We start from the raw sequence: 18,928 nt of genomic DNA on the forward strand, positions 1-18,928 counted from the left end.
GGAGAATAAAAATTTTTAGATGTTAAACAAGTTACCATAGTATGATTTTTCAGCTCCCTTAACAACAGCTCTCATTGAGCTCAATAGTTCCTCATTCTCTGAACATCACCTTCACTTAAATAACTAACCTTGGGCTCTGTATGTTAACTTGTAAAATTGTAGCCATAAAATGCTGTTAATAAATACAGGTTACACATATAGGAGTTACACTTTGTGCTTGGGTAAAAGTCAAGCAGTTATTTAGACTCGCTCCCTCCTTTTCTGCCAGCAGAATGAAAAAACATAAACTAACAAACATAAAACATGTCAAGGTGGAAGTAGCCGCAACACAGGTAAACAGGCTTCGCAGAAGCAGAACTGCTACCAGAGGACAAGGCATTGCCAGTACATATGAAAAGACATGAAGGGAACTTGTAACCTTCGTGCTCAACCTGTATTTGCAATTTAAGAAGATTCAGGTTCTTTCTAATGACGATCTGATTAAAAGCAAGGACGGAATTGTAACTTTAAACTACTCTGCATTCTGAAGGCTCTTTTAGATGTATTAAAGACATATCAAAAGAATCATATATTATTCAAAGGTGTGCTGTTGCTTACACTGAGGTATCAATTTGCAAGTCACGTACAGAAAGTTTTCCAACACTGGAGGAACCATTTCAGAATTCATTAGCCTGAACTCATAATATTATCCAATTATTGATAAAACTGTGCAACACCCAAATCTAATTAAATGTCAAGAACAAAATTATACTCTCTTGTACTTTCTTTTAAACTAAGGCAATTCTTTTTCATTAAGTCTGTAAAAGAAAACCAAGTCTCTTATTTTCTTAGACATCTTGTCAATTTTTATGTGTACGAAATACAGCAATATTTTACAAATAAAGTCATTATTTGTTTTATATAACAAAGTGAACAACCTTCTTCAGCCAAAATTTCTCCTTTGAGGATAACTAGCTTAAATCAGAAGAGAAAAAGCCAATATAAATCATACCAGTTAGACGCTAAGCCCTGGGATAAAATTGAGACACTCAATGCTAGAAATGATTGACAAATTTATTCTCTTACATCTAAAATTTTGCTTCTGAAAGTTCCAATTCTGCTGCTGGCTAAACGTTAAATTCTATTTTCTTTTTAAATTCTTAAATTTTCTATGTTAAATTCTATTTTCTTATCATAATGCTTCTGCACAAACCCAAAACTGCCTTCTTTTTAATTAAGTCAGCAATATCTTTACACCTTTGATGCAACTTTCCATTTTAATTAATGCTGTACATAATTAAGTAACAGGAAAATTATATCAGCAACTGAAACATCTTTTTTATCATGAGGAAATAATCTAGAGAGGAATAATTTTTGCTACAGATGTTGGCCTGAAATAGTAATAAAAAAGTTTCAATACCCATTTTTAATACTTTAGGAACTTTGTTGATAACTAAACAAATGTTACTCTAATAGATATATTAGGGATTTAGTGGGCAAATCATTCTACAGTGGCATAAGAAGTCAATCCCGTGCAGCTTGACGAACAATGTTCTGCAGTGACAGAACTGAGCCCATATTAATCAAATATACGTATCAGGCAAGTAAGATTTCTACTCTCCAGTCAGTCGGTCTCTGTCTCTGCTTTGGGTGTGGACTGTTTCAAAAATTTGAAAACACAAAGCTACTCTGTCACCTTTTCAAGATCAGTAGACCCTATCACCTTTGGACACCCAACAAGAAATGGCACCCCTTCTGCGGCAGAACCAATCTGTCTCTTGGTCCCTTGTTAGTCACCTTCTAATTTCAAGGTGCTTAAGAAGATAATGTGATATAGCAAATGTAACTCTCGCCATTCCAGCCTGGGCAATTGTTATCATTTGAGAATTTGCAATGCCCAGACACTATCCCAGGCTTCAGACATGCTTTTGCTAGACAAGAAATTTCCACCCAAGACTGAATTTTTTGCCTTGAAACCTATGGATGGGTTATAGCATATCTGCTTCTGTCCAGGAGAAAGTCCACGAAATGCAGTTATGTGACTAAACTGAGTGGATTTTTCTCTGGTGTGGAGATAAATCTTTCCCTGTAACGAAGATCCTATATCATATCTTGGAATTCATTACCCAGTTCTCTGTGTTTTCTCAGTTATCACCATTATTTTTCTGTAAAGACTGAAGGTGGGTTTTGGTTGGTTGGTTTGTTGATTTTTTTTCTCTTTACAGATCCTATCTCATAAGGGGTTCTGAATTTTGTTTTCACACACCTCTGGAGGAACGACCACTTTAATAACATGCCATTCCTTCACCACAGCAAACTTACCCTTGTACACTACATTTATGTTTTACCTAAGCAAGAGTATCACCCCCCCTTAAGTTTTCTCCTAAAAAACCTGACCCACTGCATTCCAACCCAGACATCATGATACCTTTCTATTCAGACTGAACAGACCATTTAGGAAGGCCTCCTCCCATTCTGTCTTCATGGCAGACAGGTTCCTAGGTACAGCTCTACTGAGAACTTATCACACTGGATAGCACATAGTATGACAGGAGTGCTAAAATGAAACCAATCTGTGATTTAAGGAATTTCCATCAGAACTCAAGTGAATCCAGCATTATCACTACAGAATGACAGAGATGAAAGCCAGACACCTTAGACTAGACTTTTACCAAGTACTATGTCACCACAAAAATGTGGCTCAGTTCTTGAGAGCCATCCTAGACCAGAATTTCCTCCTTCAGAATAAGGGGTAATGCTGAATGTCTCCAGCAGAGTAACTGTGCATACAGAAAACAACCCAAAGGAAAAATAGATGGTGATTTGCCAGTAAATCAGAAGATCTTCAAGTGTTTTTTGTCTATATGCAGATTCATGCTTGATCAATCTTGTCGTTTCTCACAAAGTTCCACTAGAAATGGTGGAGGGGCCTATGGCTGGCCTTACCCAGGGTTTACCATGCTTGATGGGAAAGAGAAGAAGCGTGCCACTGTAGTAATAGATAAGGAATAAGCATACCTGGGCGTAAGCACATTTATAATGTCAATATGTATACAGACAACATATCTACAACACCTTTCACCTTCTGATGACTTTCCTTTGCTGCAGAGAATCTGAGCTTACTTGTATAAAAGTAAAATTTCATTCTAAGGGGCAAATGCTATTAAGTTTAATTGCATTATATATATTAATATTTTAAATTAATATTTTGCAGAAAGCTGATTTAAATCCTCTAATCTCTATGTGTCTTAATTTTAACTTTTCAGTAGGATAAAATTCTCTTACTTCTTGACTAGGCTTGAAATATAAAAATACACTTTTAAAAAATTATCAAGGTGACTAAAACGCATTTCTCTCAGTGCATCCTCTCAAAGCACAATGTGCCATATATGTGTGCTTTAAGACATCTTCCTATTACATTTTTTGGCCCAAACTCATGTTTAGAGTATAGAATCAATTAGTCCTTGTAAAAGCTTTCTATTACTGACAATATTTGTAACATTTTATACATTATATGGCTGTATAAATCTGACTAGATTTCTGATCCTTTGCCAGATTTTGGTTGTAACTTATCTCGGATGTTAAGTCATGACTGGTTCTTAGCAAATAAAGAGTTTAATAAAAGAATAAGGAGAAATACAAATTGCTCAGTTCTTTGCCAAGTGCTTCTCCCAAGTTTAAAGCATACATCTCAGCTAATGGTTTTACTAAATTCCTGAAGAGAGCAACAGCTTAATGGAGAGGCGAGGGAGGTGGAGAAGATAAGTTTTTGACCTGATAGTAAGTCCAGTCAAAGTACTAGATCTGTAAAAAGAAGTCATCTGTTAAAGACTAACTGAAATCTGGAAATCCAAAAGGGACAACTCAATGAAGAAAACACAACTAACTTTGACTAGTTAAAAATCCTATTTGGAACAATAACTTGGGAATACTATGCAGTTAGTAACATCAGTTAGTAGCATCAGTAACCTGCTTTTATGCAATATTCTTGCACTCATCCATCATGAGAGTGCTTAACCATTTTTGCTGTAGTCTCATAACAATTCAGATTGAACTGACTACTACAACCACTCTCTAGGTATTTTCAGAAAGCAGTACTTTGTAGGATATAGTCCACCAAGCTGTAGTTTTAACCTACATTTTTAGTTACTACAGGCATGTTACATGTTACTTTGCCAACACTACAGAATTTTTTAGGCCAAACACCCAAAGCTTTCAAACAATCCAAAGAATTCTGTATGACTGCTTTTTTTTGGTCACGGCTTACAAATTTTACCACCAGTTATTTTATATTACTGGCCTCTATGCATTCCTGAAGCACTAAGATCACTGTACACACACTACATTAACAAGTACTCTGAGAACAGTTAGCTCTTCTTCATCCCTTTTACATATTCTCTATTGATACCATATAGCATTATTTCAGATGAAAACACACAGCACTAAGTAAAATACCCCTTACATGAATCACCTTCACCAAGCTTGTAATGGCCATAAATGATAAATCGGGCTTGTCTGACAAAACTTGTTTTTCATAAAACCGCTTCACTGTATGAATTACACTCATTGTTTAATTCTTCAGCAACAGAACCATATTTATTTTTTCCCCACTGTTTTGCTGAAGATGAATTTCAAGCTATGTGACCAATAGTCACCTATTTGCTCTTTTTGAACACTGGAACTCATTAGCACTGTTCTAGTACAATGGCATATGTCTGGTGTCCCAGGATTAACAGCACCAGTAAAAAATCCCCAACCACCAACTCTTGTAGGTTAGTAGAGTGCAATTTAGTCAATTCTTCTCATGTAAAAAGTTTATTCTTAGTAGGTGTTGCTTAATATCCTCCTCACTTAATAAGGGACTGGAAAGTACCCCATTGTTCTCATATGATATGATTACATCATGTTGCTTCTTTCTAAATGCAGAAGAGAAACAGTAGTAAACATTGTCCTTTTTGAAACTTGCAATGTTAGCATTTCCATCTAGTAATAGGTCTGTAACACAAATGAGATTTATTAGTTCTTAATACATTAAGTTATACATCTTATTAGCTATGATCCTTTCATCCATGTTTTTTTTTTTCTTGACAGTCTTAGCCTTCTTTATAATTTTTATCACTTTACAATTCCTCATTTCCTACTATTTCCTACTCCTGACTCCCCACTTCTGTTTTGTTTATTTTTAATTGCTGTTTTTACGGGTAAACAGATTGGTTCTTAGTCAGAATTGTTCTCAAAAAAATTTAAGTTTTGAAATTGTGGGATTTTGGCCAATTGAATTTTAAAGCCACAGCATTTCTTATTCACAATTCTTTTTCCAATAATTTTACTCATTGGTTCTCTTAGCACTGGTATCTTTAGCCTTGCTAATTCATCAGGAATATAGTGCAAGCAAGTATTGGTTGACTCTATCCTCTGTTAATCAATACTGACCAAAATTAGGTCATGGTTATTGGTTTCTAGGCAACCACTAACTTCCAATTCATTTAATTAATTTGTCTTTATCCATCCTAATTAGGTCTAAAATAGATTGATTGTTGTTTGGTAACATGTCTTTTGTATAATCTACACTTTTTACTATGGCTAATGATGATTAGCTATACAGAATTTCAAGTATAGGCCCCACAAACTGAACTTCCCCCCCAACATCACACTTTTTTTTCCTTCCACCATGGGAAACAATTATTTAAAATATACTTATGAAGAAAATAGTGGTGAAACAAAAATTAATCTCCAGATGTCAGAAAGAAGCAAAAGTATTCAAACAACAAGCTGCTGCACAATCTCATGTTCTTTGGCATGCAAATACAAAGATAAGAAATCTATTCATAGACAAGCATATCTTTTTTCTAATTCATAAAACAATTAAAAGCATTCAGTACCTCTTCATAAATCAGTATGCATTAAGCTACTGTCTTTTTCCTGCTATTTGCCTCTGACATCCACTACAACCCTTCCACAACTATTGTCAAAACACCCTTCCCCAACTTCGTTCTTCCACCTGCTGCTTTCCTTCCTTTTCCCTTGACTTGTGCTACCACATATATGACCTCCTGATGTCTAGCCTCTCTAATCCCCATCAGTAACCACTCACTGTGCAACCAACTCCACACTTCTGGAAAACCCCTCCAGGAGTCGCCATTTAACTCGGCTACTCGGCTACCCCCCCACTACCTCTGAAGGTTATTTGGAAATCATTTTGTTTTTCAGAGAGGAAGCTGAGATCTTGACCTTGTGATTCAGTTCTTGTTGCCGTAATTTTACTTCTGCCATACCATACAACTACAGCCATTAGAATTAGTTGCTGCCTGATTATCTTTTAAAACAGGGTTTAACAAAATTGTTTGTCAAACAAGGTCAGCAGTTGACTGACCCTGATTAGTGATTAAAATGATGAAGGTTTTTTTCTGCAATGTTGTTACATTAATAACAACATACAACAAAGAACTAATTTGTATACAAAACCCAACTGTAGTAGCAGTAGAAGCCCAAGTGACAGTCAATACTCCACCTGTCTCTACAAACATGGACTCTCTATGTCTTAATGCTCTCTTTATTAAGTCAGTGTAACAACCGATAGCCACCATAGCTCAGGGAGCAAAGTTTAAATTTTCTCTTAAGACTGCTTTTACCATTAAGGTTTGATCACATGACTTGCAAGCAATCCAGAGACAGCCTATAAGCTGGACCTAAGTCAGACAAGTAGCAGCAGGGGCTGCTGAGGCCATCACCTCGCCATCATGTGACCCAGTTGCCTGGCCAACTCTTTTGCAGTGAAGCAGCAGAATGAGAAAGCCATTGCCTGTTACTCACTTTCCAGAGTTGCTACCACCGCTCTCTCCCGAGTCTCCCATTTCACCCTTTGACTGCCCTTTTTTGAAGCTCTTTTTGTGAAGCCAGCCAAAGTCCACTGCGAATTTCTGACAGAGGAAAAATTTCATCCTAAATACAATGAAATTCTAAAAAGATACATTACTGACTTGGAAAGGCAGCTGTTGGTTACAGAATAAGATTAAAAGTTATTTTTATTTATTACAGTTGGGTTGGAATAAACACAGGCTTTCGCTGTTTTGAAGTTTAATTCGGTGGAAGAATGGAGCTACAACTCTAGAGTAGTCTGGGTTTTGCCAGATACCTAACTCTTGGCATGTCTGAATGTATGTGAATGTTTCTGTGCAGTGTCAAGGCAATTAACTCGTGTTTCCAAAGCAGAATTGTTTCCTGTCTTGTTGGAAGGACTTTATGTCACAGTCTTGGAATACTGTCAGAATAAGTAGTTTCCTATACAGACGAAGTTTCATGCCTATGATGGAAAGCTGCAAAACCAGAAAAGATGTCTTTTTCCAGATTATCTTTTCCATTTCAAGATCAGGTCCTTACAATAAGAACTGTGAACATGAATTTGATTCAAAAGGCTCCATAAAGCCAACGCAAAACTTAGCAGACAAGTTTGATATGTTACCACATTAAGATATTTCAGAAGCACTCCAGAACATACCCATTAGCCTTCTGTGGTGAGTGCAGTTTTAGATACAAGATGATCTGCCTTAATTACTGCCTGATGCAGACTGAGGGAATTCACTTCTACAAAAACAAATTACAAAAAATCCTATTCTTTGGGACAGGTATAGAACATAACACTTCCATTTGTTTTCACAATGTGGTTTGGGTTTTTCTCCTCCCTACACACATGGATATGCAGCTGATGCTAACGTAACTGTACAATCATGTAGGCATTTTCACATACATGTAATAGCATTCTCCTGCACTCACCTTAGTTACTGTATACTGTATAATATACACACATACTCTAAAGAACAGGGAAATAAATAAGTCAAGTAAATTATCATCATAGCATCAGTACTGTCCTAAATCTAACTTTTACATAATCACATAACTTATCATCACATATTTTTGTTCATAATTACTACATTTGCAATTATCTACCTTGATCTGAGACTGGTGGTTTATGCAGAGAAAGGTCTCCCTCATGTGGAAATATGCCTACCAGCTGTAAAATAAAAACTACATTTTGCTTCTTAATAAAGGTTCCATTGCTTGGATTTCCAGATTCATTTTTTTAAAGTATTACTTTTCATTTTTTGGAAAGTATTACTTAGTATATTTTTTACAACATTTTAGTTCATCAGAGCTATCATCACAGTGTGAAAGGAAAAAAACTGTGATAAGACAGGATCACTAGAATTTAAACACATTTAGAAAGAAAGCAAAATCCAGTTAGAATGTAAGGGAAATTAATCTAGGTAAAATTCACAAGTTTTAGGGTAATCTCACATCCATCAGTTTCCTCAGCTTTCCCTTAGAGCTGTTCTGAACACTGTTCAAGATGTTCTCATGTATGTGATTTTCATGTATCATGTTTTCATGACCCAGCTGACCTAGGGTCTAAAACTGTAACTGACTATGAGAGTTAGAACTGACTTAATTACATGCTCTGGTAAGACTACATAGTTAATATGTTTTGGCTACAAATATTTGTTTCCTCACATCCCTAACTAGTGCAGTTCAAAAATAAGTTCTGTGAAATTTTCCATTTCAAAAACCAATTAAGCTCCTTTTTTTCACCCTAATTTACACACTTTAAAAGAAAGAGACACAGAAATACAGTTTCAACTGAACATTCACAATTGTAGGGTTTTTTTTTTCCCCTGGAACACAAAGATTTGACCCAAAGTGAATGCTTTCAGTTTCCTTTTGCTAGAAAGAGGAAGTTGTCTCAGTTGACCAGGCACATTTTCTTACTTTGCGATTGGACAAACAAATAAAAATACCAACCATGTTTGCAGCTATGGTTCAAATGTCTAAAATATATTAGCTAGTAACCAAAATTAATGTTTGTTCATATAGATGTTGTAATACCAAATCCAAAGAAAGGTATGATATCTAAAGACAAGAAAAGTGCATTTGGATTAGCAGTTTTATTTGGGTGGTGTAGAATTGGATTGTAAGACTAATTTTTCCTAATCTTGCAGAAAAACTGTAAAATGATTCCTTGATTACTTTCACAGTCCAATGGCTGAAATCATTAAATCTATGAAGCTTTTTTTTGTAGCACCTGTGCATGCCACACTAGAAAGGAATAGGAAAATCTTGGATTGAATTTTACCCTTACCACCGGGGACATCTTCTTCCCTTCCTTCCTCACACGTATCTCAAAATACTTCACAAACCAACTGAAAACATTATGATTGCTCAAGTATAACTTTTCAGCGCCGCTGCTGATCTAATTTGGAAAACAAAGACCTGATTTGTGACCATCAGCAAAAAAGAAAGAGTGGTGGAAGAACTGCCAAGGCCATAGATTTTCGCTGTTTTTTCTCAATGAAGGGAAGAAAATGGTAGGTTTTGGTTTTTTTTTTTTTCTTTTTAGTTATACTGTATAAGCATAAATGATACAGGAATTTAACATGCATCAGAATGAAGTCTAAAAGTATCACACAATTGTCTCGCCTGTAAGGCTTTCTGAAGCAGGTTCTCAGTCTTGAAATTTGTCAGGAAGCTAGACTGAACCCAAACCACGATGAAATGAAACACACACATACACTTCCTCTCCATCAAAGACATTTTTGAGCCATCAATACAATAGAAGAATACAGAATAGGAATGAATCTGGGTTTTTTTTTTATTGCTGGTAGTGTCCTTTTTTTCCCGTCCACTCTTTAAACTCATTCACAAGACACAGTTTAAGTGCATCTATTAAAAGAGAAGCATGGCATCATATCCCCATATTGATTAGTATTATTTCATAACAATTTTTAAAAGTTACCATGCAAATTTCTCAGTTTCTGCACATCTCAGAATTTTTTCCCTGATGCGTTGAATTTTGTAGTTCTATGCAATTTTTAAAAAATTACACTTTTATTTTAACAGTTAAAAAAATCATCAAAAAGTGACCCAATTTCCCTACAAGTGATACATATTTAAGATGTGAAATACACTGACATTTCCAGCTTATTCCATACTTATATGTCATTACAAAGGAACAATAATTTTACTGAACACATAAACCCTTACTCAATAGGAAAGCTCTCTGGCTTGGTTTACGTTCCAAGAAATTTTGTAGCATATCCATCCCATCCAAAGATCCTCCAGGTTTCAAAATGAGGTTTCTGTATTTCATCCCAGCCTGGTAAAAGGTAAAGCAGAATGTTAGATTTTGTTATCTTGAGAACTGCCTATTTTCTGTATTTTTTGCGCATTTAAAAATCTACTGATGATTATATACCTTTTCTCCTTCCAGATTTTCTTAAAAGCAAATCAGGATACACCACAAGTATAATTTAGATCTGCTGGAAGAACTCAAGAGAGCAGAAATTTAACCTATTCTCAAATATATCCTTCTTCTCATGGTTTTACAGTGCTTTAGAAGTTACAATCACAGCTCATCTGGAAGACATTCTATAGAGCACAGCACATGCACAATCTCCACACACAATCTCTGTTTGAAGAGCAGAGATGATAGTTTGGAGAGAGATAGATATAGCATTGAGGAATGACACAGCACATACACATATATTATATGCACAGTAGTATATACAATACATACAAACACATCTAACTCCCCTGTTAAAGTATCTTAAAGTAACAGAGACTTAACTCAGGTTTTATTTTCAGGAAGAAAAATTATTATTACTTCAGAAGGAATGGATTCCTTTACAAAAAAAAAAGATCGAAGCTTCTGAGAAAACAGTAAGTAGTGAGGACTTTCTTAACAATCTTTCATATATTAAAGAACATATCTGGAGAATTTTGGGTTTCTGAGACATGACTATCAATGAGAAAATATTATTTTGCATGCAGATGTCCCAGATGCTTCTGATATTGAGAGAAAAATGTTCTTCCTTTTAGTCACTGTGTATACACATACATACTTCCCCCACGCGTCAAAGTTAAGAGATTACAGGTCTACATTGCTTCCTGATAGCTGTGCTGCTAAAACAACCATAGGTCTTTTTAACTTGATGGACTTCCATGACTTAATTGCATTATCAATTGCATTGTCTGAATTAGCAACTGGAAAAAAAAAATTAAAAAAAATGCACTCAAGCGTTGGTTATACTTCACTATTTGTGTTAGTTCCCTGAACATCAGCAGCAAATGAAGATATTGTTCCTTGTAGTTTAAAACTTGTTACATGAGTAGACTTGAGTCTTTGCTGTTGTCTCTCCAGAACCAGCACATTGCTCAGTTCTAAGGCAAGAACTGAGGAGTGCGACAATCAACGAAGTGAGAGTTAAGTGTTTGCTGAAGAATTTTTATAAATACAGTCTCTAAAACAAGTTTCTATAACTGTTGCTCAAAACAGGAAGAGAGGTTTTATTCTAACAGGAAGAGGTAAGCCAAACTTCTAAAAGCTCTAGTCATAATACTGTAACTGTTTTCCTTTCCTGCTGTTCTGAAGACTAGTCTAAATCTAGATATAATGAAATATGTGTAACTACAAAAATCACACTGGTATCTAGTATTTGTTTATAAAAGACTGTTTGTCCTATCCTGTGGAACTCTACTACACTTACGTGGAATGAAAATAAGGAAAACAAGAACCAATTTGAGAAGACAGCATTGCTCTGAACAGGGAGGAAACATCTCCACAGAATTACCCTTGAAGTTATATCAGCATTCAAGCAAAGTATGCGTGTGCACACATATGCTAGAGACAGACTGACACACACACAAATAATCATTTTTCTTCCTCACTTCTTACCCTGGATAGCAGGCTTCATATTCAAAATGGCACTAGTTGCCTTTTAGCTGAACCGTAGCAAATATTCACTCCTAGCATAATTAAATTATTCTCAAAGCCTCCCGTACACAGACAAACAAAATAAAAATCCCCACCAAAAAAAAAAAGAAATCAGAATAAAATGCACTTTCATCCCTCAGGATAAGTAAAGGTCACAGAGCAATTCTAGCAAACTATATCTTAGGATTTTGACTATACAATTACTCAGAAAAGAATTCTGAGAGTAGGGAGTAAAGCTAACAGAAAAAAGGCCTGTGATGACACTGGAGGAGCCATGCGTGTATCAGAACAGGGAGCTGACACAAAGTGCCACAAGTCTGGCACCGGCACCCTTACCCATCTCTCCCAACTGCAAACCATTAAAAAATCCCAGCAAGTCTGACCCCACCCCAAATGCCATTTTAAGATCTATATGAACAGCATTTTATTAAAATTATTCTCTCATTTAATTTGCCATTTGAGAAAAAATGCTCGTTTATGAGTGACAACATTCCTGTTGAATGAACAGGAGTGCTTATTCTCACACGTCATGAATCCCTAGCACTTCAAAATCAACCTTGACCTCCAAATCTTTCATCACCTCTCCTCTCAAACTATTCAGTTTGCTGCCTTTCTTCATAAAACCCCCTTTGGGTTTTATTGGCCTAACCACTGCCTCAGTTTTCTAGCCCCCATCTCCTCTTGGTACTCCTCTCTTTGTCCAGCTCAAAGTCTAACCTTGTTTTCTTTCTCCACCCTCCAGAGGGAGGGACAGTTCTAGAAGTTCTGCTTGTTCTGAGAATGAAGAAGAGGAATCAAGGCACATTCCATGAGAGAAACAATAAATTCAAACAGTTTCTACTCTTTCGATTACTTGTCTCTTGTATACATTTACTGACGAGTAGCACGAGTGCTGGCTGCTGAATCCAGAAGACAGATAAGAGGATTAGGAAAACTGAAAGGTCTTTCCCATGATAGAACTGCAGCATCTCAATTCACAAGTCTAATACTATAATCTCCAAAAAATATAAAAGGCTGCCAGAATTGGCAGGACTACTAACTGCATCAGTAACTATCAGTTCTTTCTGCTGGAGGCAGAAGAGGCTGGGGAATTACACAAGGGAAAAAAAGCCCAGTAAATCTAGAACCTTTCAATGATTTGAACTTCAAAAGCCACCTAGGAGAAAAAAAATTGTGAGTTATGCTGTGCTGTGGAAGAGAAAGATCAAAACAAATTCAGTTTTCTAAATAATAACTACATAAAAGTACCACACACTTGAGGTACTATTGACAGAGCATCATTATCATACAGCTTTCACAGCAGAAGAATATGCATCTGCTGTTGCAATGGAGGAATATGTTTTTTCAGTCTAAAAGAGGAAGGCATTCGTCAATGTAACACAATGTCTTAAAGGTGTCATAACGTAGTATTAAATACATGACTATGGAAGAAGTGTATTAAAATCAAAGTGCTCTTGAAAATTTTAAGATAATTTTCTAAAGTAATTAAGTGATTTATACACTTTTTTGTTGATCTAAACTTGACAGGTGCAGAAGAAGTACTTGAGATGTTATACCTGTGGATCGTGATTGTAATAAATGTGGTTTCAGAGACAAAGTGCAACAAAAGTTGTTATTAAAAAGTATTCATCACCTACCTTTGGATTCATTATCCCTTCTTGTTTAAAGCAGCTATGAAAAATGTCCATGGAAAACACTTCACTCCACAGGTATCCATAGTACTGACCATCATAACCACCTGCCAGGTGTCCAAAAGTAGCTGGCATGTTTGTTCCTTGAAAAGTAGATTAACATTAACTTATTTGAATCAGATGCAGTTATTTCTTTGATGTATACAGTACTTCAGCTTTAAGAATAAATTAATACAGAATTTGTATCAAGTACTTTGAAACTTCTAACATAAAGGGTCTAAGTATGCCTCTAAAAGTATTGGCCATATTCTGTTGACTCCAAAGGAAATTCAATTTCCCACTTTAGGCTAGCTGCACATCCAACACAGATGTGACAGAACATCTAAAATGGGATTCACATCATGTCACTCTAAAATATAACCTGCAAAACATTAAGTTTTATATTTACCTTTACCTTCCTTCAGAAGAGATCACTAACATCACCCCAAGTTTCAAAGTAATTATTTCAGCTTCATAAAGTAGATTTTTTTATAAACAATAACTTGTGTTTTTTGTATGCCAAGCATTATGGGGAAAGAAAGACCTGTTTAATGAAACCATTTGGACACACTATATAAAAGCTTCACACTGACATACCTGGGGTGGCAGGAATTCCTAGAATCTCCATGCAGTATTTAGCATATTCATCTGCTGGATCAACAGATGGCTTTGTATGCAGTGCTTGGTCAACTTTGCTCAAAACAATCTGGCGGAGGGTTAAAAGGCCTAATTGGGTAAGAATATTTAATTAACTATTATCAAAGTAACCAGTTTCTTTAGCATCTTTCATTCAAGGATCTAACATGCATCCTAAATTACTAGAATTTTAAGTATGGAAAAAACTTGGAATTATATCATTTCCATCTGAATTGCTTCAGTTACAAAAAGTTGAAAGAGATTTTTAATAAAGGGATTGCCATTATAAGCTTAATTTTTTCAAAGTTTTCTCACAGGTCAAAACCAAAATAAAGCAGATATTTTAAAAGCAAATGTCAGTATTTAAAATTACATTTTCAGCTGTCTTCACTTTCAGTATACCATTTCATTCAAGACTTGCACAGATGCTAGTAAATGTATCTGCCCTAAGACACTTCAAAGAACAGCAAGAACTGCTGCTGCTGCAGGCTTTTTGAAGAAGCTACAAGATGTGAACCTTTACTCAGACAAAATGCTTGTGTAGCTACAGTGCCTGTACAAGCCAGAAGGACAGGAACTTCTCGTTCAGGATAGGGAAGCAGTATGAAATAAACAGCACTGTCTTAATGACAAATTGTACCATCAATGGGTAAGACTACAATATCGGGAGAATTCTAATTACAGGGACAGAGAGGTGAGAGTGACAGAATAACAATGAGATAATAGGTAATAACAAGATTACAATCTTGGTTTGGAGACACATGTAAGGTGGTAAAAGATGTGGAAGAAGGGAATTGGGACCTTAGTTTTGGAAGGCAGTGTATCTGCTGGGAAGGTTGAGAATATGGACTTAAGGTTCTGGATTGAGAAGTCAGGAGGTTGGTTGAGCAAGGCAGGACTACAACACTTCTGCCTGGGACATGCGTACGTTCAGTAAATTTTCAAACAACTTTAATGTCTGTCAAGTGTCATCTGCAAATCAAATGTAGATGATACATGTAGAAAACATGATACTGGGCTACCAGAAAAAAAAAACAAAACAAACCCAAAAACAAACAACAGAAAACCCAGGACCTTCCCTCCTGCCCCCAGTTTAAAATGAGCAAAGTTGGTAGGTAAAAAAGTCCAATGGAGAGGAATGCAAAGGTATTTTAGTCCTGTGGGTAGCCTGGAAAAATCAGAGTTGCTACTGTTTCTGCAAATAGTGGTATCTGCCATCACAGCCTTTACTAATGGTGGTATCCATGCAAATAAACCCAGAAAGGTGGTGATAAGTGTACACTCAGAATAAATTTAATGTGCTTCTTCTATTTGCCTTGAATGTTTCCCACCAATTTTTTTCATGATGTATTTTTATGTATATACTGGGGGGAGAGAGGGGAGAGACATACCTGTATTAGCCAGTCTAGAGGCAGCAAGTTTCTCAAGAAGAGTGTCTGCAACATGGCTCTCATCTTTATAATGTCTTGACATTTGCTGTAGTGGTTCTTTTTCCCACACCCAGTTCTCAAACATTTGTGAAGGTACCTCTACAAAGTCTGTTTCCACATTAGTTCCGCTAAACCTAGCAAAATCAGTCTAAAAGGAAAAGCCATTGTATTAAATGAAAATAGAAGCCAGGATTTCTAGCAGAATATAAACTTTCAGATACTAAAATTTCAGTGTTAATCACAGCAAAAGGAAGCATTTGAATAGGTCAACAATAATAATAATAAAAATGAATTTTAATGAAAGGAGGGAAAAAATTCAGATATAAGACTATTACCAAGCAACAAAACAGATTATTCAGTAGTTATTTACTGCATTTTCTACTGGTGTGAAACAGTACTTCAGTTTTCTTACTGATTTTTCCCTTTTAGGTTATGACAGAAATACAAACGTTTCTGTTTTGTCTTATGACAATGATATAATTTGTAAATTGTTATAAAATTTTGTTATATTACCCCAAATTAAAATAGTAAAGTCCAATTATAAACTTATAAAATTATTTATTGTATCACAATCTACTGCACTGATTCAAAGACTTTACTTGACCAACTTATCCTATTAAAGTTTTGTCCTGTCTTCATTCAGAAGGCATATGGTTAACACATAGCACAATTCTTTGAGCCAGGAATACATTGCCTGAAATAAATGAATCCTAGCACCTTTATTCATGAAAGGTCTCCAAATCTGACACTCAATCACTAATAGAAGAATCTTCCTTCTGAAAGTCAAGCACATTAGAGGTTTTCATTTTTCACTTCAGTATTGTCAATCACTTCACGTTTAAAAAGCTTCCTCCAGATATTAATTTTGAAGAAAAGTTTTTTAAAAATCTTCATTAAAATCTACTGCAACCCCAAAACATTTCTAAAAATAAACAGTCACTTTTGAAAGACAGTTGTTCAAATGCCAACAGAAATTATTTGGTATCACTCCACACTTGTGTTGTAATAAGCCTACCTCCTCTTGCCAAACCAATTTTATTGTTCTTCCCTTCTCGGCAACATTCTAATAAAACATTTCAACTGCTAAAAGAAAAAGAGAATTCTCGGTTTCCCAAACAACCTCTCTAAGAGCTGTAGACATTCGTAGGTTCCATCCTCCACTGGGGAACAGATGCCCACAGGAGTACTGGCTTTTGAACTTAATTTCTTGCAGGGTCACACAAAAAAAAAAAAAGCCTGTATAATATAGGACATACATTGAACTGACAGCTATGTCACATGCATATATCTTTCTCGCATGTCTTCAGAAAAACAGCAGAAAAGGAGAAAAACATTTGCCTTTATTTACACTTGTGGGTTACTCAAATCTGTAGTTGTAACAGGCTGGCCCTTCTTACTGTACTTTCTGAAGAACAGCTAGGAAGAAAAGATGGAAGCACCAGCTGGGAAGCAATGGTGATAGAAGTGTGTAGAGCAAAAGGCAAAAGGAGTGCAAGAGTTTGTTGGCCTCCAGACATCCTCATTTACCCATACACAAGTGCACCACACTAACAAAAAACATTAAGACATTTGGTTCAGGTACTTGAATAGTTCTCCTTCCCTAATGGCATAAACAGATCCCTTTCTTGCCTTGATATCTCACTTTCCAGCAGATCCCCAGTACATTACAAGGAGTATCAGTCTCCAGGAGCTGACCTTTACCAGCAGCTCACAGATCCCCACCCAGTCTGATCCCTGCATACCCTTTAAATGTCAAGTTTTATCATGCTTAAACAAATCATCATATGAAACAAGACAGTGCTTTGCACACACAAATCCCAGACGACAGGATGTTGTTATGTGGGACTAGCAAGTTATTTGCCAGTGTGCAAATAACAAGTTACATAAAATACAGCAGCAGTAAGCACGGCAGCGATGCGTGCAGAAACCACCTCAACAGTGGAAGAGACATCTGGAAAGCAGGCCTCCCTGACCCGCATGCAATTCCACAGTAAGTGAAGTACTACTGGAATTGTTGGCTTGTGCTGCCCAGAAGGGGGTCTGCAAGACCCAGGTGCATCCTCATTGGCATCAAATTGTTGCGGTCAATTTTGTACCAATGCTGAATGTGTCATTTATAAACATCTTCTAGGTAGTTTAAAAGAAAACGGTTTTATTTTCAATTTCTGAGCTCAGAAATACCTGTCTTAGGGTGAAGATGGTTAAATAATCATTATATTTCTAGCTTCAACATGATGCAAAATTATCTAACCAAGTCTAGCTACTTGTTCTGAAGTTTGCTTGAATGTCATTTATTTAATTCTGGATTTAATACATGGATTTCTATGACTTTGTTTATTTGTTCTGCAGTCCTAGTCTTTAGGATCAAGGTCAAGAATTAAAATCTAATGTGTGTCATATTTCTCTGATTTTATTATTTGATACTTGTTCATAAAGAAGATGAAAGCAGTGCTACATAATGTCTGGCTTTGTAGATAATTATACAACTTTTTGGTGAATAAATACTGAGACTCGTCTCTCTCTGAAACACAAAATTTTAATTAGGCCAATAATAAATTCATCATCTGGCAGAGTCAATTTTACATGCAAGTAAAAATGAAACCAGCAATTTTAAAACTTTATTGACATCTTGATGCAAAATCTGCAAACTGGCTTCAGTTCTTTCTGGTCACCGTGAGAACCCCAACTGTCAGATAGGAGAGAAGGAAATACCATAGCTCAGGCAAAACCTGTTTTATGCTTTTGATGTTAAGAGTGATAGCTCTCAAGAGTACTAAATGCCAAAATGCCGGAGATTATCAGGATTCACAAATTATTTGCATTCCTAGGTACAGCAACCATTTTTTTCTTCTAATATCTAGCATACTACTAGAAGTAATAAAAAGCCCTCTCACAGTTGTAACAGATGCCACCACTGAGCAACTTCTTTACCTTACACATGGATCTATTCACTCATCACAGGTACCTGCACAGTGTAAACGCAAAAGTATATGTCCCTATCCAAATGTTTTTTATAAGGTGCAGTCATTGCTGTAGTTTTAAATAAAAATTAAAACCAACCACCCACCCCAGCCTGCCACTTTGAAAAATAATGAAAAAACTGCATATGTACTTTACCAAAATCAGAAAACACCAAAATAGACTTATACCTTGCTTTGAGACAATGGAGAAGGAAATAAGTCTTACACTGGAATTGAAACATCACTAACCTGTGCACATATCTGATGCATTACATGACCAAATTCATGGAAGTAAGTCTTTACTTCATCATGTCGCAACAATGATGGGCGATCTGATGCTGGTTTTGTGAAGTTGGTTACTAGAGCAGCTACAGACATCATTCTGCTACCATCAGAGAGAAGGCAGCCAGGTTGGAGACCAAAGCATGCTGCATGTCCATACTTTCCTTCTCTGTATAAGAAAATATATCAGACACTATCTTCAAACCC

General features: G+C 36.0%; 1 protein-coding gene across 1 annotated transcript in view; it reads right to left on the minus strand.

Moving 5' to 3' along the window:
* Positions 1 to 9,555: 9,555 nt before the first annotated feature.
* The window catches only part of NLN (neurolysin), a 38,628-nt gene continuing 29,255 nt past the window's right edge, over positions 9,556 to 18,928 (minus strand). The window contains exons 9-13 of the mRNA XM_082497394.1: positions 18,689 to 18,890; positions 15,441 to 15,627; positions 14,011 to 14,139; positions 13,381 to 13,517; positions 9,556 to 10,126 (exon numbers count right to left, since the gene is read on the minus strand). Of these exons, the coding sequence (XP_082353520.1) occupies positions 9,992 to 10,126; positions 13,381 to 13,517; positions 14,011 to 14,139; positions 15,441 to 15,627; positions 18,689 to 18,890 (790 nt within the window). The 3' untranslated portion in view covers positions 9,556 to 9,991. The remainder of the gene's footprint in view (positions 10,127 to 13,380; positions 13,518 to 14,010; positions 14,140 to 15,440; positions 15,628 to 18,688; positions 18,891 to 18,928) is intronic.

This window comes from Vanellus vanellus (genome assembly GCF_965231255.1).
Source record: "Vanellus vanellus genome assembly, chromosome: Z".
In the NCBI taxonomy this organism is placed as follows: domain Eukaryota; kingdom Metazoa; phylum Chordata; class Aves; order Charadriiformes; family Charadriidae; genus Vanellus; species Vanellus vanellus.